Source organism: Triturus cristatus, chromosome 4_1 (assembly GCF_964204655.1).
Source record: "Triturus cristatus chromosome 4_1, aTriCri1.1, whole genome shotgun sequence".
In the NCBI taxonomy this organism is placed as follows: domain Eukaryota; kingdom Metazoa; phylum Chordata; class Amphibia; order Caudata; family Salamandridae; genus Triturus; species Triturus cristatus.
In genome coordinates this window covers 1,348,224,519-1,348,237,965 of record NC_140585.1, presented here as the reverse complement: position 1 = coordinate 1,348,237,965, position 13,447 = coordinate 1,348,224,519, and the positions used below count along the sequence as shown (strand labels likewise).

At 42.8% G+C, this 13,447-nt stretch overlaps 1 protein-coding gene and 1 long non-coding RNA gene across 3 annotated transcripts in view; one reads left to right on the top strand and one right to left on the bottom strand.

The window, feature by feature from the left end:
* The window catches only part of LOC146856658 (uncharacterized), a 96,775-nt gene extending 85,894 nt beyond the window's left edge, over positions 1–10,881 (top strand). The window contains exon 3 of the long non-coding RNA XR_014981544.1: positions 10,756–10,881. This is a non-coding gene — a long non-coding RNA (uncharacterized LOC146856658). The remainder of the gene's footprint in view (positions 1–10,755) is intronic.
* Positions 1–13,447, bottom strand: part of LOC146856657 (lactoperoxidase-like) — a 1,363,087-nt gene that overhangs the window by 287,290 nt on the left and 1,062,350 nt on the right. For both annotated transcript variants that reach the window (XM_085654837.1, XM_085654836.1), the window contains exon 12: positions 5,535–5,708. In XM_085654837.1, coding sequence (XP_085510963.1) covers positions 5,535–5,708 — 174 coding nt within the window. The remainder of the gene's footprint in view (positions 1–5,534; positions 5,709–13,447) is intronic.

The window sequence follows — 13,447 nt, the reverse complement described above, 5'->3', positions numbered from 1 at the left end:
CAACTGAAACTCTCTGCATATGCGGACGATATTCTTTTATTCATTTCTTCTCCTGAAACTTCTATTCCCCCTTTACTATCTGAATTTGAATCCTTTTCACAGGTGTCCGGGCATAAAATAAATTCAGACAAAACTGAAATTCTTCCCCTCACAAAATTCTGTCTTCCCCACTCCTTCTCTCCCACTGGATTTACTTGGAATAGTTCAAAAATTAAATACCTAGGTATTTGGTTTTCCAACTCCATCGCCTCATCGATTAAATTGAATATGTCTACAGCCTTATCTCGTATTGAGAAACTAATCTCTTCCTGGAATCCTCTTTTTCTTTCTTGGTGTGGTCGCTTAGATTCGATTAAAATAATGATTGCTACAATTTTAATTTACATACTCGTTATGCTTCCTGTTCACATTCCTGCTCTTTATTTCAAACGTATTGACTCATCCCTTTCCAAATTTCTCTGGAAACATGAAGTCTATGAGTTTATCCTCTCTCCGCAAACCAAAATCTAACGGCGGCGCGAACTTCCCGAACTTTTGTCTTTAACATAAATCTTTCTCCCTTCGCCAAGCCTCAAAATGGCTTATATCTGACCCCTCCCCCTTTACTCCTCTTTAGTTTTTCATTGAACAAATCGCATTACTACCCCCATTCTTTCACTGAAGTTATACGCTTTTCTACTAAAACCTCTCATACCTCTCTTCCCTTATTTAAACATACCTGCTCTTTGTTGAAACCTTTGGTCTGCCCTACTGTCATTTCTCGATCTGGCATAACTCGCTTATCCTCTTAAATAACAGGCCCACTTTTTGGAAAACTTGGAGATTAAAAGGTTTTGTATGGGTTAATCATCTTTTTGATGGTGTCTCGCCTTGCTAATTTCCCCAATTTCATTCCTCATTTCATTGCCCTCGCTCCTTTTTCCCAAAATTCACTACACTTATGACAATTATTCTTGACATTTATTATTCCCTTCCCACCTTACCCTCATCTGACACTCAAAATTCCCTTCTTACTATACTCTACCCAAAGCCTCTCTCATATACAAATTCTTTTTAGCCCTCAATCCAGATCGTGTTAAATCTAAATTGGAACTCTCTTGGGAATTGGATCTGGGATGTGAATGGTCTATTGCCTTTTGGGATAAACTTTGGACTAGATCCTTAAAGATCTCTCGCTCTGCCTCTCTTACCTGTGAGAAGTTGGCCTGGCATATGCTGGTCACTAGTTATAGTGGCCACCTTGCACCAGTCCAATTCGACTCTTATGGTAGATAGGTTTAAGACAACCTTTTAAAAAAAGCTATCCTAGTGGTAGCTGTGGAGAGCAGCCTTCAGGCTAAGTCTCTGAGGAATGTAAAGCAGCTTGTTTTACCTTATAATCTCTTGAATTACCAAATGAAAGGACACCACACAGGTATATATATCAAATATATATGTATTTATTTCTAGACACACTCTACTAATCTCTTTATGAGATTAGAAGCCAGGTACACATTCAAATGTCAACGTTTCTCAATAAATTAAGCACAAATATGGCTGGAGCCCTAGGGGCGTACCAGACCATATACTAATAAAATGGGTTAACAAAGTCGACTAGCAAAATGACAAGGCCTAGGGCCTGGGGAATAGCTGGGGCTTCACTACTGCAGTGTTAGCAGGTAAGTAACAAGCCCACAGGAGACGCGTGCAGTGTGTGAACACAGCCGCGGGTTCCCTATTGGTTTCAATGGAGCAAGTCGCGGTTTGAATTTTAAAGTTCTAGGGCACTTCGAGGAAGTCAACAAGCAAGCCACTTACAAGGTAAGTACTTCGTGGGCCAACACACACTTGGGCATGGGAGTGCACGAGTTACCTCACCCAGGGAAGCCGGGTGCATAGGTTTCTTTTGGTGACGGGTCGAAGCACTGTTTTCAATGGAGATCAAAGAATACTTGCTGCTTGCGACAACTGGAGAGGTGTCCGCTGGAATCCGAAGGTGGATTGAAGATGAAGAGGGCCTGAAAATTGAAGGGACAGTGTTCAAGGTCACTTGCCAGTGACCGGTGGCCAGCAAGATGGATGACCACAGATGTCGCGTTGATTCAGGTCGTCGATGGTGTTTTGACTCTTCGCTCACGAGGTCCAGGAGGGATCGACGTTGACCAGCAGCTGGATTCGGAGTGTCCCACAATGTCTGCAGCTGATGACGGTGTCGGCAACTGGATTGGAGCCAAAAAGCCTTGGCAACTGCAAGTCTCGTGTGAGCTGAAGAAAGTCGATGGTGCAGACCAGCAAGGTCTGATGGACTCACCCAGCAAGGGTAAGTGAGGGCAGGCCTGGAGAAACCAGGAGAGCCCTTTGAGTTGATGAAAAAGTCTTCGGGGGACCCACTAGCCAACAGGCAAGTGATCGCAAAGACGCCGTCCAAGGAAATGCTTCACAGGAGCCCACGGTCACTCGGGACAGGGTAGGCAGCTGATATTTGGTACAAGACCTGCTGGGGGCTTGGGCCACAAATGGTCCAATGCACAAGTTCGTAGAACGTTGTTTAAGGTTTACACTCGACAATAGTGCACGGTCCATGGGTATTGCTGTTCCTCGTCACTCGTGGGGTCCACTCGCCACAGCTTTGCTGGGGACTCACAGGGGCCGTCAAGAAGTCAGGAAATCTACTTCCGGGGCAGCAGGGACTTCGAACTCCGGCGGGAGCGGGAAAGTTTGCAACCGTTGATTGAGGTTTTTTGTGCCTGCCAAGCAGGGGAGTCACTCTTTGACTCCAAGGGAGATTCTTCTGTCTTCCAAAGGTAGTGGAACGTCGAAGGGCCAGGATTCTTCTTTGTAGAGCGTCGTCCAGGGTTATCTGAATTGCATTGGCAATGCTTGCTATCTTATAGTGAAGATAGGGGAGAGACTAGCTCTATGACCACTCCTCTAGGAGGGTCAAGGTAGTGGGTGGTTACACCCACTTCCCTTTGTCCAGTTTCGCGCCAGAGCAGGGGCGGGTAGCCCCTGAACCGGTTTGAGCTGGCATATGCACAGAGGAGCCTACTGCTCCCCCAGTGCAGGACTTCAAAGCACTCTAAGAGTGCACCCACCCAGCCCCAATACACTAAATCCTGTCTGGAAGGTGGTGACACCTCCCTGTGACAGGATGCCTTTTGTTGGGCTTCCTCCACTGCGAGTTTCGGTCAGCAGCAGGAAGGCAGCCCAGTGTCTGTGCTGGTGGCATCCATTTTGTGATGCCAGGGCTCTTTTAGATTTCTACCGTTTAGTACAGTGGGTACATGTCATCCCCTCTAGAAGGGTGGGATCATACTCCCACACCAGTTACTGGTGTGGGGGTATGATTCCAAGTTGTTTGACACCAAACACAACATGTTTTGATGCAGTCATCCTAAAGTTAGCATTTACCGCGAGGTTATAATGCACTTAAGAGTATATGGTTTAACTGCATCCACAAACCGAAGCAGAGAATAGACTCTGCCAGCTGCAGAGGGGTCCTGCTCATGCAGAAGCACCCCCTCACATTGTAAACCAAGCACCCTGCCCTTGGGATTGATAGGGCCTACCATAGGGGTGACTGATAGTTTTATATGTGTGTGTATGGTGAGATATAGGAACCTGTACCTCAGTGAGAAGTGCTAACACTACCTCACACAGGCTGCAGTAGCAGGCCTGTGGTGTCAGACTGAGAATGCTTCCCAGGGGTGGCATAATACATGCTGCAGCCCCTGGTAGGCCTGCGAAGTACCAATGCCCTAGGTACCTAAGGTACCATATACTAGGGGCTCATAAGGTACCACAGTGTCCAATCACTAGTGCATCTAGTATGCACACCAATCATTCAAGGGAGTAAGCAGATAGGCTGGGGTCCTGGATAGCAGGATCCCAGCCAGACTAGTCAAAAACCATGCAAACACCAGGAAAAAAGTGGGGGCAACCATATAGTCAGATTCCACCTTCCTACATTACCCAATCTATGTTTTTTCTCTACCACAGACTTTATCTTTCCCCTGTCTCTTTAGCACATTTCTCTTCTTCTACTGATTCTCATTGTTAGACTTGTGGCTTTTCTAATGCTGATCTCCTTTATCTTCTCTTTCTATGTCCTACAGTTACTGACTTTTGGGAGAAAGTTTGGTCATACATATCTTGTGTGTTCACAATATCCATTCCTTATTCTAGCCCACTCCTTTTTGCTGGTAGTCTCTCTGACTCTTTAGATCTTTCTCCACATACTCATGGCCTTTTTAATCTCATGCTTGCTCTGGCCTTTCAACACATCTTTTTCAACTGGAAAACCCTTGCAAAACTGTCCATACAACATTGGTGGGACACCCTATGTCATTTTCACAGGCTAGATGTTGCTTTCGCCTTCTCGTGTAAACCAGCACTTAATAGAGACCTATTCTGGTTTCCTCTCACCACCTATTTAGACCGAATTATATTAAAGAACGTCTCACACCTAACCTCTGAAAATTTCAAACCTCCTTGAATGATATCTCTGTTTTTTTTTCTTCTTTTCTTCATATTTTACCCTGTTAACTTGCTATGCATTTTAATTACTTGACGGATTATTTTTTCTTATTCATGGTATGTAATCTAGTATGCCTTCTTCTGCTTTATTTTCCTACATCATGATATTGATATCCCCTATCCTCCCCCTCCCTCCGCTCTTCCTTTCCCTCCTTCTCTCCCGTCCTTCATATATAAAATCCCGAAAATGCTTTTATGTCTCTTCTTCTGATATCAGCTTACTTACTTGTTTATTTCTATAGTTGATTCTTCCATATATTGCTGATATGTTTGTAATTTATTAAATGCTAATAAAGCTTTTCAAACATAATAAATCACCTGGAGACGATCAGACAGTCTTCTAACATTATGAAACAGACAGTCAGAGCCAATCAATTACTCTTGATTCAAACAGGGATATAACCGTATTTATTATGTACCCCAAGTAATTATGATAGGTTCTTACTGACGCACCTACGCTTAGGCAACTTTCACAACCTGGTTACATTTCCCCAATTAAACGACTGGTCACTCACTCTCTGCTCTGGTCCTTGTGACAATGTATCTTATCAGTCGAAAATCCATATTATTTGTTTGGTAAATTTTATACTGTACTTAGGAGAAGATGGATTGTGCCTTATTTGAAGATGCTAGGCTTGAGGCAATGTCGACCCGCATTTATAAGGCTTCAATCTCTAGCTGATGAAAATGTCACTAGTCCCATTGCAAAATAGAGGTGGTTAGAACAAGGTCATCGATTCAAGGTCCAATACTTGTTGAAACTAACTGATTCACATGATGATTTTGTTACTACCTGAGCATGCGGCTAACACTTTGTAATCTGTCTGTTATTTCATACCTATGGTAATTGTAATGGATTTTAATCAGTTTTTAGTTTGATAAACTTTTAAATTATGAATGCTTATTTTTAAATGTTGAATGATACTTCTTGTGCTTTTATGATTTAATACTTGAATCGAATAAACCAAGTATTGATTGATTGATTGAGTTAGCTGTGACAATAAAAACCCAATAATTACTTGGATGGCCATGATCTCGGCTTCTCTGCAGGTCAAAGGCTGCCAAGTCCAGTCCTGGGGCAGAGTCATCTGGTGCAAAGAGTCGTTCCCGGACCTCATCAGACATCATACTATTTTGCTTCATCAGCTTTGCGTCCTTCACCAGGAGACCACGTAGGATGGGGTCAAAGCCACCTGCAATAAAAAGACAAAGTCTTGTATCAGTTGACAAAAGGATATTATGAGTAGTGAAAGACAGCCTACAAAACCCCTCACAAAGCTGGGGAGTCATCTCAGAGCTGAATATTTCTTGTTTATAGCTAGGCGCTAATTTTGATGCCACAAATATAAGTGAATGACACCGAGGGATTCAATGGGACATTAGAGAAAACAAACTCAAAACAAAGGCATGGATTTCTATATTTTACCTCACTTCTATGATGCGTAAAAAATCCTCTGCTTCCATATTGTGGTTTCACACTTATCACCACATCTTCATCAACTTTATTCATTTATTAATAAATAATAATACAAATACAGAAATAGTACATATTAAAAAAACATAGCATCCACACAGTTAACATTTACAATTACAAAACCAATTAGTAGATGGTCATAAAAAATCATTTTCAAATAATGATTAGCTCAGTTGTGGTGTTCCATTGTTACATTGAACGTTAAGAAATTTCATACTAGACTCACACAAACTATAAATCGATAAATCAAGGAATTGCAATGCCAAATCTGAATCTAGTAAGGAGCAATCACTCCCATGAATCTATTACTGAGTCAAGATATAGTTCCTAGCCTGTTAGAAATTGAGTCTCTAGTTGGCAGAGGTATGCAAACTGTCCAAGTAGGGAACACAATCCTAAATTATCCGGTGCTCACCTTCTAGTAGGCAGAGGTATGCAAACTGTCCAAGTAGGGAACACAATCCTAAATTATCCGGTGCTCACCTTCTAGTAGCTTGGAACAAAACAGACAGTCTTAACTTAGAAGGCAGCTAGCAAAGGATTTGTCAAACAACTCACACAACACAGTGAAAACACCACAAAAAGACTCCACAACACTTTAGAAAAATAGAGAATATTTATCTGAGCAAATTAAGACAAAAACAACAAACATCAAATGTGTAGAAGTTGAGATATTGGATTTTGAAGAAATAAATGCAGTAAAGCGTTTAGAAACAAGTAGTGCCAAAAAGGTTATTTAGGACTCCCTGGACCCGGACAAAGTCAAAGTTCGGAACTACCTCATAGCCGCACAGGCAGGCTACAGAGCTCATGCAGGGTAAGGTGAAAAAAGTACCTTTCCTGGTCGTAAGCAACGACATTTGTCTAATTTTCCACGCAATCAAGGCAATGCTTTGGTTCCAATTCACTCAGACGGGTCAGTATCACAGTTAAGCCTCATGGTTGGGACCTTGGATCGCTGCTCTGTCATCTTTGAACAAAAGATACACAAGTGATGGACGGAATGCAGAACAAATCAAAACATTCACCCTCAGTCAAGAGATCTGGGTTAAATCCATCATTCTTTTGCTCACCATGCCACCCCTTTAGACCTGGCCATATGCAAATCAGTCTTGACCCTGTGTCTCATGGGAACAGTCCAGCCATAACTGCCAAGCCAGTTCCTCCCTGGACCGGAACCAAGAATTCTAGGACCGGTTTCGGGGTTTCACCCCTCATCAGCCAGGATAGCTTGAATCCATTGGCACAGTGAGCCCGGGACCAGTCATCTTTGAGCAGCACAGAACTGTCTCCCGATCAGCACTGCTTCGAAGGGCACTGGGTATGTTCCAATCTGCGCAGTGGTGACGATGCATCAAATTTGTAGCAAACCAGCTGCAGAACCCACTTCTGAGCCCCAGAACATGGAGGGGACACCTCTTGGAAGGGTAGGATTCACAGAAGGCAGAGTCCGGCAGCACCAGCAGGATTGTAGGAAGTCTTTTGTGTCCCTGAGACTTTCAGAAAACAGGACGCAAGCCAACAAGCCCTTAACTATCACTTGGAGGGAAGGCAGAGCCAGGGAGCATCAGAAAAGCAGTCCCTCTAGAAAAGCAATCGAGTTGAGTCCTTTGAGCAGCACAGTCAAGATCCAGAAGTGCCTGATTGGTGTGGGTCGGGGACTTACACCCAAAAGTGCCTTTGAAGTGGAGGTGACATAAAAGGCTGACCTTGGAAGTGCACACAATCCATTTCAGCCCAGTACTGTCTGTTAGGCTAACCCTGGGGGATAAATCTGTGCTATGTGTGTGGATAGGACACTACCTATTGAAGTGTAAGTGTCAGCTCCTCCCATTCCACCCTGCCCTGGAAGACCCATCAGAATGCAGATGAAGTCAGATGAGTGCTCAGAATGTAGATGAGCCTCACCTTACTGTGCTTGTGGCTGTCTTAGGTAAATGCACAAAGTGTAACTGTCACCCAACCCAGATGTATACTGGAGACAGACTGTAAGGCACAAAAGAGCTAAAAGCATTGGCTGCCAATTTCGGAAAGAGTGAAATTTAAATCTCTGTGTTTAGCTGCAAACACAGGCCCTGTAGTGGCAGGCCCGAGATAGGTTTGAAAGGCCACTTGTGTCAGTGGCACAATCAGAGCGGCAGACCCACTAGTAGCATTTAATTTACAGGCCTTGGGTATATGGCATACCACTTGAAAAGGGACTTGCAGGTAAATTAAATATACCAAGCAGGTGTAAGTCAATCATAACATGTTTAAGGACAAGCGCATAGGCATTTAAGTACTGGCTAGCAGTGGTAAAGGGCTCAGAGCCCTAAAACCTGCAAAAACGGAAAAATGGAAGGATGCAGGAATAAAGTTGGGGGAAGACCATCCTAAGGCTGTCAGGTCTAACAAAGCCCATGGATGTCTGAATCACTTTAGAGTCTAATAAGTGGTTCCTGTATGCCCACAGCTTCTGAATCCGACCATCTAGCATTCCTAAATGACTGCTTGATCCAGGTTTCATCCTTAGCATCTATTAAACATGGTGATGTAAATAAGGGCGGTCTGCCAAACTCTGCCATTACAGATTTAGTATAGCAGAGCCACATTATTTTAAGACCATGTTCAGAGGATAAACAGTCTTTTGTTATTTCTCTATTTAAGGAAGTATGTTCATTGCTACATAGCCTAATTTGTCAAAAGGGAGAGTGCCGGAGGCCCGAAGCTCTTCTCGGAAGCCTCTGGCCAGTTCAATTAAACGTTGGTGCACCGAATACCAAGGCTGGTAGTCTTAAATCCAGAGCATGCCTCTTTAATCCACTATCAGACACACCCTGTCCCTTTATCTCACTTTTGTAGGTTTCTGGTTTCTCCCTTTGTGATGTTTTTGCCATCTTTCTCCATCTGTCCAATCTGTATGATTTTCTCTCTCTTGCATTCGAAAAATATTTGTTGAAGAAACAAAAAAAACACTCCCCAAAATTAAGTGCTGATGCCCCCACCAGCAACCATCGGCTCAAATTAAGAACTGTCATTGCACCAAATTGCAATCCACAGCAGCAAAGGAGCTAGTTTAATCTGATCCTTAACGTAATCTAGCCCTAGCTCTTCCTGGACAAAGTAATGTGGGCGGCTTGATGGAAGAGAAAGGAGGTATTGACAAAAAAAAAATTCCACTTGGAGATTTCCCACATCATTGTATCCCCGGGTTCCGGCACCATATGTAAGAAAGGGGAGACATTTGCTATTGTAGATTTCCAGCAGAGGGGAGATGGGCGCATTGCCGATATTTCTTGCCAGGTTAAACAAAAATACCACCAATTGTGAGAAACGTTGCTTCCCAGATGAGAGGTGGGGGGTCCAGGCGCTGGTAGTGTTAAAAGTTACTCCCATGTATGGAAAGTGATTGGCCTTTTCTTGACATTGAGACATCACATTTTTAGGGCTGTAGGCCATAACAAAGGTTTTTGTCAAGTTTGTCTATAGGTCAAGGTTCTCTATAAAAAGGACAAATGCATCTCTTAACTTTTTCAGACCATTCGGAGTGTGGGACAGCAATATAGCATCATCTGCATACAACAAGGAGGCAACAGGCTTTAAACAGCTGGCTTATCCTTCCACTTCACAATCAATCAAAATGTAAGATTGTTGATATACGGAAGGAATGAGATGGGAACTAGGACGCAGCCCTGACAAATGCAACAAACCAATTTAAAAGAATTCGTACATTCTCCTCACTTCCCGAATCTGACTGAGGTAGTTAAATCGCATTGCAGGATAAAACGAAAATCCACCAATTCAAGTTCCAATCCCATGGCAGATAGGAGTACTCAGAACTTGGACCTGTTCACACAATTGGACATGCTACTATGATACCTCTAGCAGTGTACCCAGACTAAAAAAACTCATCCTGCCATTGGCATTCACTCAGGAGTAAAAACAATCATCAATTGACTTGACCTTTCCAGATAAGTGTGAGATAAGAGTAGATTCAGCCTTTTAACCGTCCATGATTGAGAACATGAGTAGCACCAAATCCTCATATGAGCCTTTTGCTGGCACAGGGTAAGGTAGCATTTGTCACAAGTTCTACTAATAGACTCTGGCTTCTTTACACTGGTTCTTATTGTAGATTTCACGTTTACCAGTTGATAAATCCTTTGGTCAACCCCAACCCGAGGGACAGCTCCAGGTTTGGCACGTTAACGTGGCAAATCCAGAATCCAGCCCAGCACCTAATCAGGATGCAAATTGTAAAATATGTATGTGTGAGATGTGTATTGGTTGTGGCATTGTTCTTTGCTTTATATTTCAAAAAAAATTCAAATTATGTACAAATACTTTATGTGCATTGTGTGACAAGGTCACATCGACGGCTATGTGATTTTAAACATTGTCAACTCATGCCACTGTTAAGAGGTGGGGGTGGTGGTGCTGGAGCAGGGTTTTTAATTTTAAACCAAATACCTGTTTCATTTTCGTATGTCATTATTAAAAGTACTACTGATTAATTAGTAATTACTAAAGATTTGTCGAGTCTTGTCTAACCAACCTTATTAACAGAAGAATTACACGTGGGAATGCAATTGCATGGCTAAAATAATAAGTGAACTAAGTTGGTGAGCAAATTGACAGTATAGATGTTGCTTATGTGATGTGCATTAATGGCTTTTAATATCGCAAATGGCTAGATAAATACATACACATAAGGGTATTAGCAGGGGAATAACACTGTATAATCATTTCCATGTAGTAATTATAATTTTGTGTTTTCTTCGCTTAAGTTGACCATTGTGGCCTGCTGTAAAATGGCCACCACCCGCAGCCTGCATTCGAGTAGATGAAAATATGAAAAGAGGCTTTGCGCTGACTGCGACCCTGTCCTCTGATTGAACTGAAAAGCCATGAACATGACGACAAATCTGGGAGTGTTGCCAGATGCCCCTGAACGTGAAGAAATGTTGCAATCTAAAATCCGACCTGATGAACTTAAAATGGTCCCATGGATGAGATACATTTATCCTGAGGAGACATCCATAGAAGTAACGAATTAGCTATGGACTTCTAATTTCTATTCAGAATTTGAAACTATCAATACATGAGAAAATTTAATGGTGTAGCTTAATGTACCAAGACAACATATTTTCCGCCAATCGAATGTCTTGAAAGTTATGTTTGCAACATTTGGAATGTAAATTTCGGTATAAATATTAGTAGACTAGAGAGGTCTAGCGCCACTTCTTCTCGAACCAATGATCAGAGGTCCCGATGCTGACGGAGAGGACGGTGACTCTACATGACGGCTAGAAATCTTTAACTATTTGCTTAGGACCAGTTCTGACTTAGAAAACGACTTTTAGCCAGAATAGGTAAATATGGAGAAAAATGATTTTGCATTTAATTGGTTTTCTTACAATTTGATTTAGATAAACAATATTCTGTTTGAATTACTGTGTTGGGTGGTTATTTTATTGTCATGTTTATTGAATATTTAGAGTGTTAAGTTGTATCACCAAACCTATAGCAACTAGTTTATCTCATTGACCTCAGGGTACATGCAGATTGGTTGGGTATAGAAAAGTGTTTCCCTTTTACATGGCACGGATAGAGTGGTAGGTTGAATGTTGGTGTTATGGGCCCCACCAGCGTGTGATGTGTGTGTGACTGAGAAATCACTCCGTCCATGGAAGTAGAGGGGATTCGGAAGCTCTTATCTGCACCAGTTTCTTGGTAGCAGAATGATGGTTAACTATTGTCTTGATTTGGTGAATTTGCGTGTATATATGCTTATTGATTATTGATTGGTATTGATATATGTACTAACACTATATGTTGAAGTCGTATTGAGTTTTATGTAGTGTGTACGGCTTCTGGGACGTAGGAAGTCGGTGACAGTTCCGTAGTAGGGCAGAGGGAAGCGCTGCTCTCGGAAGAGGCGGGATTGTTGGCCCTGTATGTAGACAGGGGAAAACGGGTGACAATTGTCTGGGTTCGATGAGGTAGCATCGCCGTGTGTTGCCATTAGAGATGTATTTTCTGTGTGAGAGAAGTGTATGTGATAGCGAAGGTTATCTGTGAAGTTCTGGTCTTAGGTATCAGGGATCCTTATGGCATTCCGATAACGCTTATCACTAGAAAGGTAATAGGTATTCTCTGAGCTTGTTAGAAGGACAGAGCAGAGGTAAGCGCTGCTTTGTTAACGTGTGTTATAATTCTGTAGTAGGACAGACTGTTCGCTGTTCTCGGGAAAGACAGGATTCTGTGTGAATGTACTACATTTTCTGGTGTGAAAGTGCGTGAATGAGAAGGCATTCTGGTTAATTGTGAAACTCTTAGGAGCATTCCGGAGAAAACAGTTAATTGGTGCTTGCTAGAAGGATAGAGTAGAGGGATGTGCTACTTTATCAACGGAAGTAACGATTCCGTAGTAGGGCAGAGGTAAGCGCTGCTCCCGGGAAAGGCGGAATTCTCGTGGGAAAGGTCTTTTGCTGTTCTGTGGTTAGCGAAGCAGACAATGGAGATGTTTGTATGTTGTAACTAACAGACTCGTAGAAGTTGAAACAAAGTCTACTGAGTAGTTTTGTAAAGGAGGGGTAGACGAGATACAGGAGCAGGAGCTGCTGCAGCGACTGCTGACATCAGGAAGACCGCGCTGTGATTGGACAGTGGGTTAGAACGGTGGAAGCATGGTGATTGGTGTGCTAGTGTACGCCGCGCAAGGATTGGGAGACATACAGGGTGACGTAGACGCTCCAGGATTGGTGCGTTAGTGTGAGTCGCGCTGGGATTCGTGGACTGAGTCAGTGACGTAAACGCTCCGGATTGGTGCGTTAGTGTGAGTCGCGCTGCAATTGGACAGGAAATCGTACAGTTGTAGAAAAGACTAAAGGGTTGCGGAAAACAAGAAAATGTATTACCACGCTGAGGAAAAGAAAAAGAAATCCTTGTTTAGTAAGGTTAAGACCTGGTTTGACAAGGATAAGGATATTGTGACTAGGGAAGGACAGTTACTTCCTCCGATAAGAACCCCCGCATACTTCATGGTTGCAAAATATGGGTATCATACTTGTATTTGGTTAGACAATTGGGCAAAGTACACCAAAGAAGATGGAGTTTTAGCTTTCCCGGAACATGGCTCATTTAATCTGGCCATATTGAGAAACTTACAGGAGAGGATGATGAATCTAGAGCCTCGGCCTAGGCCAACGCAGTTTGAGGCGTTGACTGAATGGGAAGATGAAATGCATGAGCGAGAAAAGCAGAGGAGTGGAGGAAACTACCGGTACATGTTCGGGCGAAAGTATGATCGTGAAACTCATCATGATCGGATGAGAAGATGGCGAGATGCCAGTATGACTGAGGGATTATATCCTGTAAGAGCTGCAGGGGAAACAGAAGGGAGAAAGTGTACAGAGAAAGAACATAATGTAGAAACAAGGAGGTATGGGGCGAATGAGTCTGAAGACGATGTCTTAG